Source organism: Neomonachus schauinslandi, chromosome 5, assembly GCF_002201575.2.
Source record: "Neomonachus schauinslandi chromosome 5, ASM220157v2, whole genome shotgun sequence".
Taxonomy (NCBI): domain Eukaryota; kingdom Metazoa; phylum Chordata; class Mammalia; order Carnivora; family Phocidae; genus Neomonachus; species Neomonachus schauinslandi.
The window spans coordinates 167,694,429-167,714,752 of NC_058407.1; the positions used below are offsets into that span (position 1 = coordinate 167,694,429).

The following is a 20,324-nucleotide window of genomic DNA, read 5'->3' on the forward strand; positions in this document are numbered from 1 at the left end:
CCCCCCCCCCCCCTGCCCCCCCCCCCCCCCCCCCCCCCCCCCCCGCCTCCTGTGTCTAATCAGTGCCACTACCCAAGTGTTTCCTGAATCTGTCCTCTCCTCACCATCGCGGCCTTCCGCCTCCCCCAGAAACCCCTGGCAGCCCCCACGGGTCTGCCTTCCACACCACGATCGCTGGTGAACTTTCTCAAGTGCCATCTGACAGCACCAGGCACCCCGGGGCTCACCACCATCTCTCTCTGGTGTGGGCTTCACGTTTTGGTCCCCGAACCTTTTGCTCCAAGTGAAATTTATTTAAGGGAGGCCACGTGTAAAGCAGAGGAAATGAGAAGTCACTCTGTCTAAAGGCCACATTCAGCGCCGCCACCCGCCCTCCTAGAAGGAGTTCCTTGGGGAGCAGCAGGGACACCCCTGCTTTCCACTGTCTCAGAGCACATAGCAGAGGGGAGTGGGGCTTTCACTCGTGCCCCTGAACTACTAACAAAGGTCCCAAAGCACGGAGCGACAAATACTAGGTGCCTACACTCTAAGGAGGGCCACAGACACCTAGGGCAGAACCCTGCTAGCTGCCACCACCATCCACCACGCACCCCTCTTCCCAGTCTACCTGAGATGGGGCGAGGGCAAGTCTCAGGGGTATACACATGTCGACACTGACCAAAATGTACATTTAAATACGTGCACAAACTTACTGATGAACTTACTTACAGGCTACTGAACCTTACTAAAGCTTGTTTTCCAAAGGGAAGGAGGTGAGTTATCAGCAGGGTGAGGTTTGCAGAAATACTTATTTTGCACAAGGAAAAGCCAGTAAGGGGTGCTCCTCTAGGAGTGAGCAGTGCCTGGCAGGACAGGGAGACTGGGGGGACACCAGTGGAGCTGAAAATCATAGTGTGAAGGAGGGCAGATGTGGTCAGGGGGTCATGGACTGCCAAAGTAAAACAAGGAATTAGGGGTGCTCCTGGCAGGAAGTCTCGGATGGTTTTCTTTGAAAGATTCTTAGTAGCAGATGGGGCCCGTAAACCGGGCCCCAAGGAAACCAGCAGCTAAGGCCACCAGCAACATACAGAACCGGGCTGGAACAGAGTGAGAAGGCCTGGCCCCACCGCTGACGGGCAGCCAGTCCCACAAGACAGGCCCCACCCTGGACCCCCAGCACCGAAGTCACAGGCCCAGGAGCAAGGAAGAGAGGAGAGGTCCCTGCAGCTAACCCACACCCCTGGCCACTCCCACCCCAGCAAACTGAAGACTGCCCAGCTCTGGGGGATGGGAAGAGATGAGACTTAATCCAGATCTGAGATTGGAAGGCTAAACTAGCCTCGCTTGTACCGGCCTGATCACTTTTCTTCTTTTTTAAGAAATTATTTTTAAAATATGCAAAAGTAGAGAGAATAGTATAACAAACCCCTGGGTCGATCACCCATTTGCAAATATCATCAACTAATGGCCGGTTTATTTTAGTTCTATCCTCACCCACTTCCCAACACACCCCAGATTATTCTGAAAAGCCAGACGTCATATTGTTTTACCCCATAAATATTTCATTCTGTATCTCTGAAAGATCCAGTTGATATACACATTTCCCCTCTCATTTTATGATTAGCTTAAAAGTGGTCAGAATTTCTGGAATGTGCCCAAGATGCTGCTAAGGGCAAAGAGCCAAAGGTAATTACTAGAAAGAATGAAGCCCCCACATGTCTACATCCCACTGCATTCAGACTCTTCAATAAGCCCCCTGCTGTATGATGCCCTCCAGGGACCAGCCCCTGCCTGTCGGTCATGGCCACCCCATGGCCACCCCGTGCCTGCCTCAGCCACCCTCCACCCACCTCTCTTCCTAGCAAGTTCCTCCTCCTTCTGGTCTGGCTCCAGGAGGGGCCTCACCTCACCTGGGGTGCCCCTTGTCTCTCCCGCTAGCCAAGAACTCCTCATAGGCAGGATGCTAGCTTGTCCTTTTTGTGTCCTCTGGGCTTGTGGGTCCAGACAGCTGAGAATGGACAGGCAGCCTCAAATTGTGGCACCCCTGCCTGTCTTTGATGACAGCCTGACATCCAGAGCACCCCCTGGAACCCCTGCCCTCTGGACGGGCCCCACCTCTTCACCACCGTGCTGACTCTGGCCTGCATCCAGAGATGAGAAATTCACCCTCGTGGCCTGGACCTCCTGGCTGCCCCAGGTCCATTTCCTAAGCACAGTCTCCATCCCGTCCATCATTCCCATGTCGCCCAACTCCTCTTTCCCCTATCCTGCTCCCCATCCCTTGGTCAACCAGGGGGAGACCATGCTTCCATCCGAGCCTGCCTGGGCTCAGTACCCTGCCTCACCTGTGGCATCCAGATGATCTTCTGTGTCCGGAGGAAGTGGTACATGGCTGAGAAGCGTTCGTAGCCTCCTTTCAGGATGCAGATGGGGTGGTGGGTGAGGTGGGCCAGCACCCTGCCACACTCCACGGCAGCTCCGGGCACCAGTTCTAAGAGCAGAGACCAAAGAGGTGAACAGCCCCTGTGTGCTCATCGTTTGCCTAAAGCTCCAGTTGACGGCCACTCGATTTGGAAAAGCAACGGTCTGGGAACCTGAAGGAAATCTAAATGGAGAAGAGTGTTAACAACTCAAATTTAAGCCACTTGTTACCAAGTAAGTTGATCCTTCTTTTCTGTAAATTCTTAGATGATGCAGATCTCCACATTATTGCAAGGCAAGAGGATTTAACAGAAGGGAAAGGTCTCTCGCATATATACATCACATATCATATACCAAACCATTCACCTAAGGTGGGTAAAGTAAAAAGTAATGGTTTTCAGTATATTCACAGAGTTGTGCAACCATCACCCGAAAAAAGAAACCCTGTACAGGCTAGAAGGTTTCACTCCTTCTTTCCCTTCAAACACCCAGGCGGGGTGTTCCAATTTCTCCACATCCTCATCGACACGTGTTAGTATCGGTCTTTTTGATTGTGGCCGTTCTCGTGGGTGTGAAGGGACAGCTCATTGTGGGTTTGACACTGATTTAATCTTAAGTGCCTTCACTGCTCTGCAGAATCACTAGGAGACTCTATGAAAATTAGATATCTATCAGCAAGTTTGCATAATTAAGGCTAAGCCAAGATACCCCCCCCGCCCCAAGGCCACGATCTGAGCCCTAAAGACAAATATCTCACTGTAGACTTTGAAGAACCAGCTAAAAGGGGAAAGGGAAAGGCCGGGACTCTGACTCTGACTTCTATATTGAACCTCTGGCCAGAGAAAGCCGGTTCCAGCAGGGGCTGCTGAGGACAATAGGGGCCCGAGACCCGTCTGGAGGACTGGATCTGGAGGAAGAGCCTTGGGGTCAGCAGCCAGGCCAGGAGAGAAACTGTGGCTGGCGAGAGACAGGAGCCAAACCCTATCCTAGAAGGCCTGGCTTAGAAGCCAGAGTCCCCGGTGTCTCAACACCATCTCCCTCTTGAGCAAGAGACTGAATAATGGCTGAGGGGTCAGAGGGTTCAGGAGAGCAGAGTCCCAGGACACACTGCTGCTGTCTTTAAGCCAGACAGCCGCTCTCCCACCAATGTCACATGACCCACTGGAGGCTTATTCACTGGGGTGCCGTGGGGTCAGTGCCGGAGAAAGCCCAATTTCCAGGAGAATAATTAGAGATTGCAGAGGAGAGCCATGAGGACAGTCCGGGGCCCAGGCTACCCAGCCACAGATATGATGGGGTTATTAACATTAAATTTATTTTTAGTCCCATTAATCTGGAGTTCTCCAATGACACGAGGCTTCGCACACTTTGAATTGGGGCACCCACTACTTCAGGAGGATGAGAGACCCCATCCAGGCCAACGGGCTCTCTACTCAGCAGCGAGTTTTAAGTTAAATTACTTCGGGTCCTTAGCCAGGCAATTGGCTTGAAAGTCAGGCTTTGTTCAGAGAGGAGGAGAAAAAAAAATGCCCACATTCCCAAAGCTTCCCCCCACAGTTATGGTGAATGCCCCAGCCCAGGGAACCCCACCCACATCTATCAAGAGCCCTGTCTGAAGGGTCTATAATCCATATGTTGCAAGGAAGGCAGGCCGATTTAACATAAGGGAAATGTCTCTCCTCCAAGAAGGGGGCTGCCCTTTGCCTGGTGAAAGGAGTTTAGAGAAAGAGCCCAAGGGAAGGTACTCTTCAGGTTCCTAAGAAGAGACCCAGCTGAGAAGGTAAAAACACCATGTTTGCAGGGACAGGGGTGCTAAAAACCACCTGTGCCCCGCTTCCCACTAGGAATCCTGAGACAGCCCCCCCCAGCAAGGCAGGAGAGGAGAGAAGCTGCCATAGCCCAGGGACCAGCAGCACCTGTGGAACACCTGGGAAGGAAGTCACAGTGCTAAGGGGAGGGAACCCCTCCTGACTCACCCTAGACGGGGACGTTTCAGCCACAGACACAGCAAGGTCAGAGGCCCGTGGCCCAAAGCCAGCAAGAGAGGACTACACAGAGTCGGACCCCTGCTTCTAGGAGGTGATGGAGGCTCCACACGACCAGATTTCCTTGCGGGGTGGGGAGGTGGATGCTTAACAGTAGAAAGGGGAAGGGGAAGGGGAGAGAAACCTCGAAATGGTCTTTTACCCCAGAGACTCTGCATTCACTTGAAAGATGCCATTTTAAAGGAGGAAAGTGCCTTGAGTGGACAAGGTGAGAGTGTGTGTGTGTATGTCCGTGTATGTGTGTGTCCGTGTGTGTGTATGTCCATGTGTGTGTGTCCATGTATGTCCGTGTGTGTGTCCGTGTGTGTGTCCATGTGTGTACGTGTGTGTGTCCGTATGTTTGTATGTCCGTGTGTCCGTGTGTATGTCCGTGTGTGTGTCCGCATGTGTCCGTGTTTGTGTCCCCGTGTATGTCCGTGTGTGTGTGTGTCCGTGTGTGTGTGTGTGTGTGTGTGTACGTACACATGCATGCAGTTTGGGGTTTTGCTGTGTTGTTTTGCGGTTGTGGTTTCCTACTGAGAATGGGGCCTCCATGAGGTCATTTATAGAACATAGAGGGGGTTATCTTTATTGACCACCGTTTCCTATGGTTTTAGGGTCCAGCCTACAATCCTAGGACTACAGACTGGCACCAACCCGATAAACTTGGGGACGAGGGCACGATATCCTGGCGAAGGACCTCCTGTGAAGACTGGTTTTATTAAAGGTGGAAGCCTAGCGCCACCCAGTGACTGCTGCTGTGAGCACCCGGGCCCATGGAAACCCCCACACGTTCATGGCTGAGCCACAAGCCGCAGAGCCCCTAGGCCAACGGCAAGGGGTTGTCAGCCCCAAACCAGGGGCTGGGTGGAGAATGTGGGGCGCCTCAGAAAACAGGTAAGATTAGAGCCCACCACGATTTAACGCTCCGGCTTGGGACTGGAGCAACTTTGCTTTGCTCTCCTGCTCTGCTATCCAGGCCTTGGGAGACCAGACAGAGCCAACCTGCCCGGGGTTCGAATCCCAATCCCACCACTTACTAGGTGTGGTGGTTTCAAAAACAGTCCACAAATTCTTTCAAATACAAGAAAGAATATTTGAAAGAATATAAAGGGAGGCTGAGTCTGATTCCCCACCCCTTGAGGGTAGACTGCACTCAGTGACTTTCTTCTAATGAAGAGAATGGGGCAGAAGCGACCAGAAGTCTCAGGACTCCATCGCAAGAGGCATGTGGCTGTCCCTTGCTCTCCCGCTCTCCTAGATGGCCCGCTCCAGGGGAAACCAGCTGCCACGTCGTGAGGCCATCCAAGCGGTCCTACAGAGAGATCCAGGTGGCAGGGAATGAAAGCCTCCTGGCCATACCCGTGTGAGGCCCCTCGGATGCAGATCATCCCGGCCCAGTCAGACCTTCAAATGACAGGGACCCTAGCCAGCACCTCGACTGCAATCTCAGCAGACATGCCATACCAGAACCTTACCAGTTAATTAGTATTTGCTGTATTAGGCTACTGAGTTTAGGGGCAATTCATTACATGGCAATAAATAACTAACTCAACACGTGTGGGACCTTGAGTGAGTTACTGCATGCACCTTTCTGGGCCTCAATCTCCGCATCTATAAAATGGGGACGTTACCTATTAGAGACCATTCTCCATGGCCTCTCAGGTTTCTATGTGTCCTGTGAGCAAAGGTACTGGCTTTTCGAGCGTATCTGTATATCAGACAGCCTCGGAAGATAGATCGTTTCTCCCTCTAGAGCTAGGGGCGGGCAGGCTTTCTGCCCGTTATAAAACATTCAGGCCCTGGGAGCACCTGGGTGGCTCAGTCGGCTAAGCATCTGCCTTCGGCTCAGGTCATGATCTTGGGGTCTTGGGATCGAGCCCCACATCGCATCGGGCTCCGCACTCAGCAGGAAGTCTGCTTGTCCCTCTGCCCCTCCCCCTGCTTGTGTTCATGCTCTCTCTCAAATAAAGTCGTTTATAAAAAAAAGAAAAGAAAAAAAAAAGATTCGGTCCCCTGAGCTCAGGGTTCTCCTGTAATACAACCCACGGTGTGGGTAGGTTTTTCTTGGCCCTCTTCCTGTCACCCTGTGAGAATGGGGGCTTGGGCACCAGGGCAAGGAGAGGAGGACATTCCGGTTACTTTCACTGCTCTGACCCGGGAGCCTCACGTCCTCTGCCAGCACTCATGAGGCTATGGCAGGCTCACCTGGCATTTTGCAAGGAAGGAAACCCCTCAGCCCCTCCCCCACTCTTGGCATAACCCATTTCTCAGGGGCGTGTTCTGCAGGAGCTGACCCAGGGAGAGCCTTCGGTGTGGTTCCCGGCGTACCGCGAAAGGGCTCCATCACCACCAGCTGCTGCTCCGGCTGCGCTCCTCAAAACCTACCATGTCTACCATCTTCGGTGTTGTCCTCCTCGTCCTCCCCTCTTAAGGCGATCTCCAGGGTGCTGGTGTTGTTATCATACACCACACAGTATTTCACGCACTCCAGATCCACAGACTCCGGGAGAAGATACTCATTTGCTCTCTAAAGAAACCACAGGAGCAGTCTGTTGGCGGGTGGTTCAGCTGGGCACATACTCCCCGCACTCCAGCCCTGGGTGCAGCTGGAGGGAGGACCGTGCCCATTCCCCCGACTACACACACAGGCCCGGAAGCACCGAGAAGGGACCGGAGGGTATGCTGGATGCCGAGCACCTTCCACGCCCACACGACCTGCTGTGGACAAAGCTGGCCAGAGCTGACCGGGCCAGAGACGGTGTCCTCACTTAAGAGCTGGTCTACCGAGTGGCCCGTGGCCCACTAGGGGGCCTGGCATGCATTCTCTCAGAGCAACCAAAGTGAGGACATCCTCTCTTTAGGGGAAAGTAGTTGGTGATGGAGGCCAAATCCAAAACCTGCCATAAGAAGGGCAATAAGCAGAAGGCTTGGATAAGTAGAAATCACGAGCAAGCGGATATAATGCGGCAGACTCACCTGGAGGCTCTGTTGAGAGCGGGAACTTTTGTTCTTTTGTAGTCGTTGATGTACTCTGAGCTTCTAGAACAGTACCTGGCATGTGGCTATAAATACGGTCAGAGGGAGGAAAGGGCAAGCAGGAACCAGGACGTCATGAGTAGCCAGGAGCCGCTGAGTTGCCAGGAAGGCAGACCACGGGGGCAGGAACAATGCCCAGGGGCCCAAAGGGTGTCCCAGAGCTTGAGGAGGCCTGGCTGGGTGGCGGCTGAGAGGTTAGTCTTCACTCATTTACATGCTTCCCAAAGGCCCCCACTACTCAGGGGATCCCGAGCCTGACTCCGTCCCTTGCAACCTTGTCTGGCTGTCAGAGATGGCCCCACAGAGGACCTGCAGGTGGGGTAGAGTGAGTTTATATCGATTCTACTACAAGGCAGTCAAGCAAGGCCCATGGAGGGACAAACCAGAAAGTTCTCTGGGACTGAGCAGGGAGGAATCCCATTTGTCTGGAGGAACTAGGAGAGAGCCGGTGCTCAGGATGAGCAGGGTTTGCATGGATAATGAGGGAAGGGGGGTTTCTGGGTGTGGAGACGAACATGAGCAAAGGGGAAGGGAGTGGAGACGTGGAGCAGGTGGGAGAGCAGGACAGATGTGGCTGGACATTGACTTGTTCACTCAATAAGCATACATTGAGGGTCCACCCTACGTTTACGCCGTGTGAGGTTCTGGAATACAGAGGTTCAAAGCAGCACAGGCAAACACCCCGAGTTGGCCCAGAGGACTCAGAAAGGTTGTGCACAGTGGGAGGGATTGGAGCTGGGGCTGCAAGGGCAAGGGGAAATCTGCCAGACTGACAAGAGTGGGGAGAACATTCCAGGCAGAAGGAACAGCTTCCGGTCGTTCACTTTAGTCAACAAACGTGCTGAGCCCATCCCAGATGCCAAGGACCAGATGGAGCCTCCGGGATACGGATGAGCAAGGCACATACATCCCTGTGCTCCCAGCAAAAGGTCTGGAGGCCTGAGAGAGCAGTGCGCTGGCGCGGGTCAGGGGGTGGGGGGGTGGGAGTGGGGGGATGCACAGGTACTCTGTCCAAGGTTGAGAGACCATTGGTTGGGGCACCTGGGTGGCTCACTTGGTTAAGCATCTGCCTGCAGCTCAGGTCATGATCCTGGGGTCCCAGGATCAAGCCCATGCATCACATCAGGCTCCCTGCTCAATGGGGAGTCTGCTTCTGCCTCCCTTCCCCCACTCCCGCTCCCACTCCTGCTCTCTCCCTCACTTCTTCTAATAAATAAAATCTTAAAAAAATAAAGTATACACCAATTGTAGGATATATTGCAATTTCAGAAATGTTTGAATATGGGGGGTGGATATGTGCATCTTAAAACCATCTGAGGTGCCAGATGAGAATGGAAGTTTGCATGGCTGGGGCGCCCAGGTGGCTCAGTTACTTAAGCATCTGCCTTCGGCTCAGGTCATGATCTCAGGGTCCTGGGATCGAGCCCCGCATCGGGCTCCCTGCTCAGCCAGGAGTCTACTTCTCCCTCTGCCCCTCCCCTTGCTTGTACTCTCTCTCTCTCTCTCTCAAATAAATAAAATCTTAAAAAAAAAAAAAAAGGAAGCACGCATGCTGGAGAAGGAGGCCAGGAGCACCCAGTTGGGGGCTGTGTGTCCTGCTGGGGCCGTGCTGGGGCTGTTGGCAGGAAAGTTGGGGAGGGGAGCCAAGAGGTGTCAGCCTGGCTGAGGCCCAAAGAATGTCTCTTCCAGAGCTGGGGGTGCTGCCAGAATCAAAAGAATATGCAGATATGAGAGTGGAGCCAGAAACTAGAGGTTGAAGCCAGCCAACTAAAAACCCCAGAAGTGAAAAAAAAAAAAAAACAAAAACAAAAAAAACCCAGAAGTGGGGCTGGGTGGGGGCGGGGGGAAGCAGGTAATGATGGGTTTGGGGTGGGGAGAGGGGGGTGTTAGGCAGCGAGCTTATCCTGCAATCAAATGCTCTAACCACTGAGCTACACCCCCCCAAGCAGCAAGCTTATCCTGGAAAAATGTCTGAGCCAGGGCCCAGGCTCCCTGTCAAGTTCAGCATGGCAAAGGGTCAGAGATGGAGTGCATCCCAGCACAGCCACAGTGGGAAGGGAAGGGGTCAGTGTTGCCAGACAAAACTTTAGAAGTAAAACTGACAGGACAGCTAATTGCAGTTGGACAGCTGACGCTGGAAGCCTGAGTGAAATCTCTGAGCAAGAAGGTGCACTGACAGATTTAGAGCAAGGACGAAGTAGTGATCTTCTTTAGGCAGCAGCAGGAGAAAAGGAAGCTGAACCAAGGAGACAGAGGAGAAACCGGGGAAGACAGACCTTGGGAGAAGAGGGCAGAGAATGAGGTCGGGATCCTGAGCGGAGGCTGCCAGGCTTGGCAATGACCTGACAGAGAAGACACCCTGTGGGGGTGGGGAAAGAGGCTTCAGTGCAGGAAGGGGGCATGGTGACTGTGTGCAGGGCTCAGTCCTTTTAAGAAAGGTGGAATAAGGGCGCCTGGGTGGCTCAGTTGGTTAAGCGACTGCCTTCGGCTCAGGTCATGATCCTGGAGTCCCTGGATCGAGTCCCGCATCGGGCTCCCTGCTCGGCGGGGAGTCTGCTTCTCCCTCTCCCACTCCCCGTTTGTGTTCCCTCTCTCGCTGTGTCTTTCTCTGTCAAATAAATAAATAAAATCTTTAAAAAAAAAAAAAAAAAAAAAAAAAGAAAGGTGGAATAAGGGGCACCTAGGTAGCTCAGTCAGTTAAGCGTCTGCCTTCGGCTCAGGACATGATCCCAGGGTCCTGGGATGGAGCCTCGCATCGGGCTCCCTGCTCAGCGGGGAGTCTGCTTCTCCCTCTCCCTCTGCCCCTCCCCCTGCTTGTGTGCTTGCGCTCTCTCTCAAGTAAATAATTTTTTTAAAAAAGATGGAATGGGGGAGGAGCAGGGAAATGGGGAAGGGAAGGAAAGTGGCTTCCATCTTTGGATTATAGTTTTTTGTTAGTTTATTTATTTAAGTAATCTCTACACCCAGAGTGGGGCTCAAACCTGCAACCCCTAGATCAAGAGTTGCTTGATCTTCAGTCTGAGTCAGGCTGGATTATAGTAATTATCTCGATGGTTTATTATTGTCTGTTCCCTGAGTAGGACAGAAGACAGTGAGCCAAGGGCATCTTGTATTCGGTTGTATCCCCCAAGGTCTGGAACAGTGCCTGGCCCATCAAGGAATTAAATCAGCATTTGCTCAGTGAAGCTGTTGGCCATGGTGGGGGGTGGGGACACCGTAGGGAGCATGTGAGGGGTGTGGGAGACCCTCTTGGTGGATGCACAGGGGTGGTCCTGCCTCTGCTGCCCAGTGTCCCCCACCCTGCCGCCTCCTGGATCTAGGATAAAATCCCCCATTTCCCCCCACCCTCATGTAAGGTGGCCAGCCTGCCCCACATTCGGACTCTGCCACTCTACCTTCTTCACTCGACGGGCTGTAATCACATGGCTTTCATCATACTCCTGTTTGGAACGCACATCTAGAAAGGAAAAGTATTTAATAACCGTATTTGCAAAGGAGCATACGATCAAACTACTTGGAATACTTGCACCATCCTCAACATATATTTGTTTGGCAGTTGGGTGATAATAATTGTCAGTTTAAAACAAGGCATGTGGGGGGCGCCTGGGTGGCTCAGTTGGCTAAGCGACTGCCTTCAGCTCAGGTCATGATGCCGGAGTCCCGGGATCGAGTCCCGCGTCGGGCTCCCTGCTCGGCAGGGGGTCTGCTTCTCCCTCTGCCCTCTTCCCTCTCGTGCTCTCTGTCTCTCATTCTCTCTCTCAAATAAATAAATAAAATCTTTAAAAAAAAAAAATTTTTTTTAAAAAATAAATAAAACAAGGCATGTGGGGCGCCTGGGTGGCTTGGTCGGTGAAGCGTCCGACTCTCAGTTTCGGCTCAGGTCATAATCTCAGGGTCGTGAGATGAAGCCTGTGTCAAGCTCCAAGCTCAGTGGGGTGTCTGTTTGGGATTCTCTTTCCTTCTCCCTCTGCCCCCCTCCACTAGTGCATGCTCTCTCTCAAATAAATAAATCTTGAAAAAAAAAGAAAAAATAAAATAAAACTCAAGGCTTATAGTTCCACTGTGCTAGGCTGCCCACATGACTCTCCTGCCCCATCATACCCATATCCACACATCCCCTTAAGGGGTAGGGAAACTTTGTATCTTTGATTTAAGGGAAGTTTTCTCTGAGGTCCAAAAAAGTGGGGAGGGGAGAAATCAAAGCCAGAGTGAGCTCATACTAAATGCCCCATGGAATTTTAGACCCAAATTCAGACTTAAACCTAAGAACTGAGGTTCTAATGCCCCTACTAGGGCAGACGGTATGACTGATGTGCTCAAAGTTGGGAGGAATGTGAACAGGAACAGAGAGCCTTATCCATAAATCCTAAAAAGGGATGTTATCCAAAACATCATTGTTTTTAAGATTTTATTTATTTTTTATTTTTTTTAAGATTTTATTTATTTATTTGAGAGAGAGAGAATGAGAGATAGAGAGCACGAGAGGGAAGAGGGTCAGAGGAAGAAGCAGACTCCCTGCTGAGCAGGGAGCCTGATGCGGGACTCGATCCCGGGACTCCAGGATCATGACCTGAGCCGAAGGCAGTCGCCCAACCAACTGAGCCACCCAGGCGCCCTAAGATTTTATTTTTTAAGTAATTTCTACACCCAACATGGGGCTCAACCTCACAACCCCGAGATCAAGAGTCACCTGCTCCACTGACTGAGCCAGCCGGGCACCCCCAAGACATCATTCTTAAATTCAACAAGAAAACAAACAACCTGATTTAAAAATGGGCAAAAGATATGAACAGACACAGCACACCAAAGAAGATATGCAGGTGGCAAACAAGCATAGGAAAAGATGCTCCATGTCATGTCATCAAAGAAATGCAAATTGAAACGACAAATAAGAGACCCCTACACGCCTATTCGAACGTCAAAAATCCAAAACACGGTCAACACCAAATGCTGGTGAGGATGTGCAGCAACAGGAATTCTCATTCATTGCTAGTAGGAACGCAGAATTGTAGTCACTTTGGTAGACAGTTGGGCAGTTTCTAACAAAACTAAACATACTCTTATCAATAATCTTGCTCCCTGGTATTTACCCAAATTATTGAAAATCTATGACCACAAATGTTTATAGCGGCTTTTTTCATAACTGTCAAAAGTTCAAAGCAACAAAGATGTCCTTAAATAAGTGAATGGATAAACTGTAGTACATCCAGACAGTGGAATAGTATTGAGCATGCACACACACACACACACACACAGAGCTATCAAGCCAGGAAAAGACATGGAAGAGAGTTAATACAAGTGAAAGAAGCCAGTTTTAGTCTACCTACCATACGGTTCCAACTATAGGACATTGCTGAATACACAAAACTGTATAGACAGTAAAAAGATTAGTCATTGCCAGGGGTTAGTGGGGAAGGAAGGATGAATACGCAGAGCACTCAGGACTTTTAGGGCAGTGAAACTATCCTGTATGATACTGTCATGATGGACACATCACTATAAATTTGTCAAAACCCAGAGAATGTACAACACTAACCCTACTGTAAACTCTGGGCTTCAGGTGATAACGAGGTATCGAAGTAGTTTCATCAACTGTAACAAATACGCCACTCTGGTGGGGGCTGAGGATAGTCTGAGAGGCAATGCTTATGTGGGGGGACAGAGGGACTTAAGAAATCTCTGTACTTTCTGCTCAGTTTTGCTATGAACCTAAAACTGCTCTAAAAAATCAAGTCTATTTCTTCTTAAAAAAAGACATAAGAAAGCACTAACCAAAAAAGAAAATACGGGCAAACCTAATCCTATTAAAATTAAGAACGTCTAAAACCAGAGAGGGAGACAAACTGTAAGAGACTCTTAATCTCAGGAAACAAACTGAGGGTTGCTGGGGTGGTGGGGGGTGGGACGGATGGGGTGGCTGGGTGATAGACACTGGGGAGGGTATGTGCTCTGGTGAGTGCTGTGAATTGTGTAAGACTGATGAATCACAGACCTGTACCCCTGAAACAAATAACTCATTCTATGTTAATTAAAAAAAATTAAGAATGTCTACTTTTTCTCATTAAAGTACAACATTAAGAAGGTGAAAGGGCGGGGGTGCCTGGGTGGCTCAGTCAGTTAAGCATCTGACTTTAGCTCTGGTCATGATCTCAGTGTCCTGGGATCAAGTCCCAAGTCAGAATCCCCACTGAGTGGGGAGTCTGCTTGTCCCTCTCCCTCTGCTCCTCCCCCTGCTCATACTCGCTCTCCCTCTCTCTCTCTCTCTGTGTCTCAAATAAAATCTTTGGGGCACCTGGGTGGCTCAGTCAGTTAAGCATCTGCCTTCGGCTCAGGTCCTGATCCCAGGGTCCTGAGATCGATCCCCGCCTCAGGCTCCCTGTTCAGCGGGGAGCCTGCTTCTCCTTCTCCCTCTGCCACTCCCCCTGCTTGTGTTCTCTGGCTCTTCATCTCTCTGTCAAATAAGTAAATAAAATCTTTTAAAAATAAAAAATAAAATAATAAAATCTTTAAAAAAAAAAGTGAAAAGGCAAGGCACAGAGTGAGAAAAAAATCTGCAATACAAGTAACAAAAGACTTGTATCCAGAGTTTTTCAATCGGTGAAAAAAACAGTAACAAAAACTTCAGACATCTGAAGATACCTTTGAGACATCTTTAGAAACAGCTAAAGGCCACAGACCGAGGCTGACCCCAGCTCCCCTTAAAGTGCCTGCCTGAAAAAACTCAAGGCTACCAAAAGAACTTTCTGTTTGTCCCAGCCAACACCTGAAGATAGGACCCCTGCCTCCCAGTCTCCAGGGAAGGGTAGGAGCCTAACTTTAGTAAGTGCCAGTTAGCAAACCCAGATGGGTCTCACACAGGCCACATCCCCTACCCTTCCTGTAACTGTTCACTCTCCCAGTCCCCTGAGCCTCCCTCCCTCCCTCCCCCCTCCTTCACTCTCCCTTAAATTAACCAGTCACCTCTGTACAAACCAAAGCAGAGTTTGGTTCATGCTGGACTCTTTCCTATTGCAACAGTATGTTACTGATTAAAATCTGCCCTTACCACTTTCTATTTATTTTTTATTTAAAAATCAAGTAACATATAGTGTATTATTAGTTTCAGAGATGGAGTTTAGGGATTCATCAGTTGCATAGAACACCCAGTGCTCATTACGTCAAGTGCCCTCCTCCTTAATGCCCATCACCCACTTACCCCATCCCCCCACCTCTCTCCCCTCCAGCAACCCTCAGTTTGTTTCTTAGAGTTAAGAGTCTCTTGCTGTTTGTCTCCCTCTCCAATTTCATCTTATTTTTCCCTCCGTTCCCCTATGTTCATCTGTTTTGTTTCTTAAATTCCACATATAAGTGAAATCATATATTTGTCTTTCTCCGACTATTTTGCTTAGTACCCTCTAGTTCCAGCCACATCATTGCAAATGACAAGATTTCATTCTTTTTGATGGCTGAGTAGTAGTCCATTGTATATATATATACCACGTCTTCTTAATCCATTCATCTGTCAACAGACATCTGAGCTCTTTCCATAGTTTGGCTATTGTGGACACTGTTGCTATAAACATTGGGGTGCATGTGTCCCTCTGAATCACTATGTTTGTATCCTTTGGATAAATACCTAGTAGTGTCCTTACCACTTGAACCACAGCCTGGCTTTGTTTGCCCTTGATGCTAGCAACAAAAACCAACCAACCACATGTAGCTACATATAATGAGTGAATCTTATAATATATATGTATGAGTATGAGTGAATCTTACAATATAACCTTGAGTATGAGTGAATCTTATAATATAACCTTGAGCAAAAGAAGTCAGATACATGGTCTGTATGGTTTAAAAACAGGCAAAACCAAGCAGAGTATACTGTAAGCTCATTTCATTCATTCATATAGGTGTGAAAATCAGAAATCATAGTAACCAAATCTAACAGTGTTCACAAAATACGCGATGATCTAGCAGGAACTACATAATACTAGGAAATCACATTAAGATAGTAAAGGAGAAAAACTGTAGGTTTATTTCCACAGACGCTGTTAAAATCAGAAACCAAGACCAACCTTGCAAATTCCCCGAGCAGGCAAAACCAGGTCAGTCATACAAACAAAGCTGAATTCTGTTTATTTTACAAGGCTAACTTGACCTGGATTATTTCTTGCTTGTGTCTCTGGAAAGAATAAGCAAGCTTTGAACTGTTTCTCAAGGCTGATAAGAGGGAACCACTGAAAATTGTAATACTGTGACCAGTCCCTGAAAAATAAATCCTCAAGGCTTTCTCACTATGAAGCTTGATCATAAATATACCCCTGAGCCTCATCCCACAGTCTGGTCTGAATGTTCCCAGTTTGCAAACTGTCTCTTTGGTGTATATACAATAATTTTTTACTAACTACTACTTCAATGATTTGTTGGTTTTGCTTTCGCTGTTTTGAACCTTCTTTGGCACGCAGAAAATTTCAACTCCTATCACGAAAAAAAAAAAAATCCTTAGGAAGTTAGGTATATACAGGAACTTCCTTAACCTCATGGGAAAAACTACTGAATAGCTACACCAAACATCACAGTGATTAGTAAAGGGAGAAACAAGACAAAATGCTCACAGTCCCTGTGTCTCTGTAACACCACACTGGAGAGCAAAGGGCACAGCAATGCAGTGAGATAAGAATAAGTAAAAGGTAGGGGCGCCTGGGTGGCTCAGTCGGTTAAGCGTCTGCCTTTGGCTCAGGTCATGATCCCAGGGTCCTGGGATAGAGTCCCACATCGGACTCCCTGCTCGGCGGGAAGCCTGCTTCTCCCTCTCCCACTCCCCCTGCTTGTGTTCCCTCTCTCGTTGTGTATCTCTCTGTCAAATAAATAAATAAAATCTTTAAAAAAAAAAAGAATAAGTAAAAGGTATAAGAATTGAAAAGAACTGGAGCCGTCATAAATAGGATTGTCTATATTAAAACTCCAACAGAGCCACAAACAATTAGTATTAAGAGGAGAGCACATCAAGATTGCTAGATATATGGGGCTCCTAGGTGGCTCGGTCGGTTAAGCGTCTGCCTTTGGCTCAGGTCATGATCTCAGGGTCCTGGGATCGAGTCCCGCATCAGGCTCCCTGCTCAGCAGGGAGTCTGCCTCTCCCTCTCCATCTGCCTCTCCCCCCGCTCGTGTGCATGGACACGCTCGTGTGTGCGCTCTCTCTCAAATAAAATCTTTTAAAAAAAAAGATTGCTAGATACAACATATAAACCTATGCACACATATATATGTATATATATATAAAACAATGGGCTGTAAAAATCGGGGGGAAAAGATAAGGTTTCAAAAGAGAAAAGACTTGCAGTAATGCCTGATGATCCAAGCAACAGAGACTAAAGAAATGGATGTGCATACAGGAAATGGTTCAGCAAAATCCTGTAAAACCAGGAAAAGCTACAGGAAAGTAGCAACCGAAGCCCATTCCTTAAGTGATCCTGCGAGCGATGAAGAACCGGTGACAAAGAGAAACATCCGCACTCCTCTACCATTCAGGACAGGACCCTCAGCACCTGCCCAAGCGGTAAGGCATAAATCCCACCTTTCCATCTGTTTTTCTCAGCCCCCAACTTCTGTATGATTTGCAATGGCCTGAGTGCTCTCAGAGGCGAATGCCAGTATAGGATAAGACGTGCAAGAGATTTATGAGGGAAACGTATGTCCGAGAAAAGGAGACAGGGATCTACCACTCATGATGCAGTAGGAGCCCTGTGAAGGAGGGAGGGAGGGAGGGAAGGTAGGTCCATAGACTACAGCGCAGTTCTAAGAAAGTTTTGTCAAGGCAATGGGGAGTCTTCAAGTCAAAGACACCCATGAGAGGGATCCTACATCTTGCAGGAATGGGCCTGCCTTAGTATTCCTGCTGCTCATGTCACTGAAGGCCAGGGGGGGGGGGGGGGGGTGGGGGGGGTGCAGCCAATGTGGGCAGTGTGCCTTTGCGAAGAATGCAGTGATGCATTTGAGGCCCAGCATCTGGGACCATCAGGCAGTTAAGATCCCTACAGTTGGAGATCCAAGAGGCTTTCTGCCTGGGTCTGCATCTATCACCCACGGTGACCAGGAGCAGTGAGGAAGGGGGACCATCTGCTCTCTGCAGAGGCCAGCAGCAGGCCCTCTTCCTGCAAACCCAAACAGCAGGAGCATGCTGGGAACATAGGTGGCTGTTGGGAAATGGGTTTTCTCTTCTTTCCAGTGTTTTCTTCCTATTAAACATAAGAGGTTTCCAGAGGGCAAGGAGAAGTCCTTGGTACCGTTACCACACCCTCACTGTGAAAATTTAAATACATTTTTCTCCACTGGAAACAGGATTTTTTTTTTTTATTTTATTTATATGAGAGAGAGGGAGAGCCAGAGAGATCACAGAGGGAGAGGGAGAGTGAGAAGCAGACCTCCGGCCCAGTGGGGGAGCCTGACACTGGGCTCCATCCAGGACCTGGGATCATGACCTGAGCCAAAGGCAGACACTTAACTGACTGAGCCACCCAGGCGCCCCAGAAACTATTATCAGTTTTTGCTTATCCTTCCAGAAACAGGCTTTGTATGTGATATTTATATCTAAGATATTAGGTGCGTATGTAAAGTGGCAAGCCATTCCTTAGGTTCAGCAACTGCAGGGGTTGGGGAAGTGGAGAGCTGGGGGGGGGGGGGTTACAGCAGAACAGCCTCTTATTATGGCTTCTATGTAGACAATAGGAAAGCCTGGTAGCACCCGCTGCAGGCATTGCCCGGGCCTGCACCCTTCTAGAGAGGGTCCTGTATCTTTGCTTTTCCACAAAAAAAGCCTATAGATACAGATTTTAGTAACTAAAATAAATGCCTGCATATACACTAAAAAAAAAAAAAAAAAAAGAGGGCACCTGGGTGGCACATTCGGTTGAGCAGCCAACTCTTGATTTCAGCTCAGGTCATGATCTCAGAGTCCTGGGACTCAGCCCTGTGTCTGGCTCCATGCTCAGCGAGGAGTCTGCTTCTCCCCCTCTGCCCCTCCCCCTGACTTGCTCGTGTTCTCGCTCTCCCTAAAATAAATAAATCTTAAAAAAAAGAAAAAAAAGTAGAAAGCAAATTTTAAAATAGTAAGTGCCAAAAGGTGACAGCAAAATGGAAGAGAATAAAGAGAATAAAAAGCAAAATACCTGCATGAAAAAAAGCATAAAGATGAAAATGCTGAAACATGAATCAAGAGAAAAAAAGCAGCAAGCCTGTTCAGGAGGGGCCCCCCGGTGGGAGGGGACCACCTCCACCCTTGGAGCTTCCTCTTCCCAAGGAGCCAATTCCCAAAAAGTCTCCTTCCTGAAAAGATCCTAAAAAGGAAAAGTCCAATATGCGAAATGAATCTAAAAGAAAGTACAGTGCCCAGGATCTCTTCCCATGATCACCACTGCTGCTAAAGGAAAACTCAAAAGGAGTCAAAAAGGCCAAAAATTACTCTTGGTAGGGAAGAAAATAGAGTGCTCCTTCTTGTAGGAAGGAAAAAGATTACAGCAAATCACCATTTGGTTAATAGAAAACTTCTTGGAAGGAACAGCTGATAAGCAGAAGTTTAATGACTTCTGGTCATTAGGTGGGGCTTGAATTCATACCCCGAGATCAAGAGTCCCTCGCTACTCCTACTGAGGCAGCCAGGTGCCCCCAAAAGTCATTAAACTTTGGACAAGGCTAGAGTTCTTAATTTGGAATACTGATTACAGTTTATATTCATTCACAGTAATAGTGGATAATAAAAATATTTTAAAGATTGCTTTAGTTGGTGTCCAATGCTGATTTTTAAGTGGTAGTCTTTTCCTTAAAACTTCATGTGTGCCTACTGATTGTCGCAGGAATTTTAGCAAATCTAAGGAGTTAGTATACTAAATCAGCAGACACCAAATCTGTTAGCTCATGCATTTAATTGAAATGAGTGGGCCAGCAGGCGCCTGGGTGGCTCAGTTGGTTAAGCGACTGCCTTCAGCTCAGGTCATGATCCTGGAGTCCCGGGATGGAGTCCCGCATCGGGCTTCCTGCTCGGCAGGGAGTCTGCTTCGTCCTCTGACCCTATCCCCTCTCAGGTGTTCTCTCTCTCTCATTCTCTCTCTCTCAAATAAATAAAATCTTTAATAAAAAAAAAAAGAAAAGAAATGAGTGGGCCAGGATGATATGTAGTAGTATCTGTCCAGCTACAACTGGTCAGTTTTTTCCCCTGTGTCTATCACTCCTGTTTCATTTTAGTTTATTCTCATTCCTTGTTCAGCTCTATAAAAGTCGGCATTCCTAACAGCAAACTACTTGAAGAATTTGCCTGCTTTATAGGTTAGCACTTAAATCTTTTTTTAAGAGAAAAGACATTTAAATTGAACAAAAATTCTTCCAACTATTGACATGTGTCCAGGTATTTCCTTCCTCAGTTTTGATCAATATTTACATATATTATCATAAAAAGTGATTTTTGAATTTTTTTTTGACTTGGTGTTTTTTTAGTGGCTGAAGAGGTCATACGTTGTTGGTTGCTCTAACTTCTGCTGTTAAGTTTTTTCTAGAAATAACATTTATGTTGAACAGTAATACTTTAGATCTATATATGAATATTTATATAGGTCTCTTTGGAAGGATACTTTTAGGCTTATTTGCAAAAAGGCAATTTTCTGACAGCATGCTAATGGGTCAATGAAGAAATCAAGCAAAAATCAAAAGGGCAGTTCTATTTGCTGCAGTAGTTTTTTTTTTTTTGTAGAATCTTAGTGTGTATAAATTTGTGAGCAAATGAAACATGCAGGTTCGATACACTGATTTTGATTTTCCCATCTTCTATCTAAGCCAAAATCTATATTTCATAGGTTATTTATTTTTAATGGATATAGTAAATTCACAGCT

General features: G+C 48.3%; 1 protein-coding gene across 1 annotated transcript in view; it reads right to left on the reverse strand.

Moving 5' to 3' along the window:
* The window catches only part of STYXL1 (serine/threonine/tyrosine interacting like 1), a 62,890-nt gene that overhangs the window by 29,824 nt on the left and 12,742 nt on the right, over positions 1–20,324 (reverse strand). The window contains exons 4-6 of the mRNA XM_021700588.1: positions 10,859–10,920; positions 6,813–6,954; positions 2,325–2,470 (exon numbers count right to left, since the gene is read on the reverse strand). Of these exons, the coding sequence (XP_021556263.1) occupies positions 2,325–2,470; positions 6,813–6,954; positions 10,859–10,920 (350 nt within the window). The remainder of the gene's footprint in view (positions 1–2,324; positions 2,471–6,812; positions 6,955–10,858; positions 10,921–20,324) is intronic.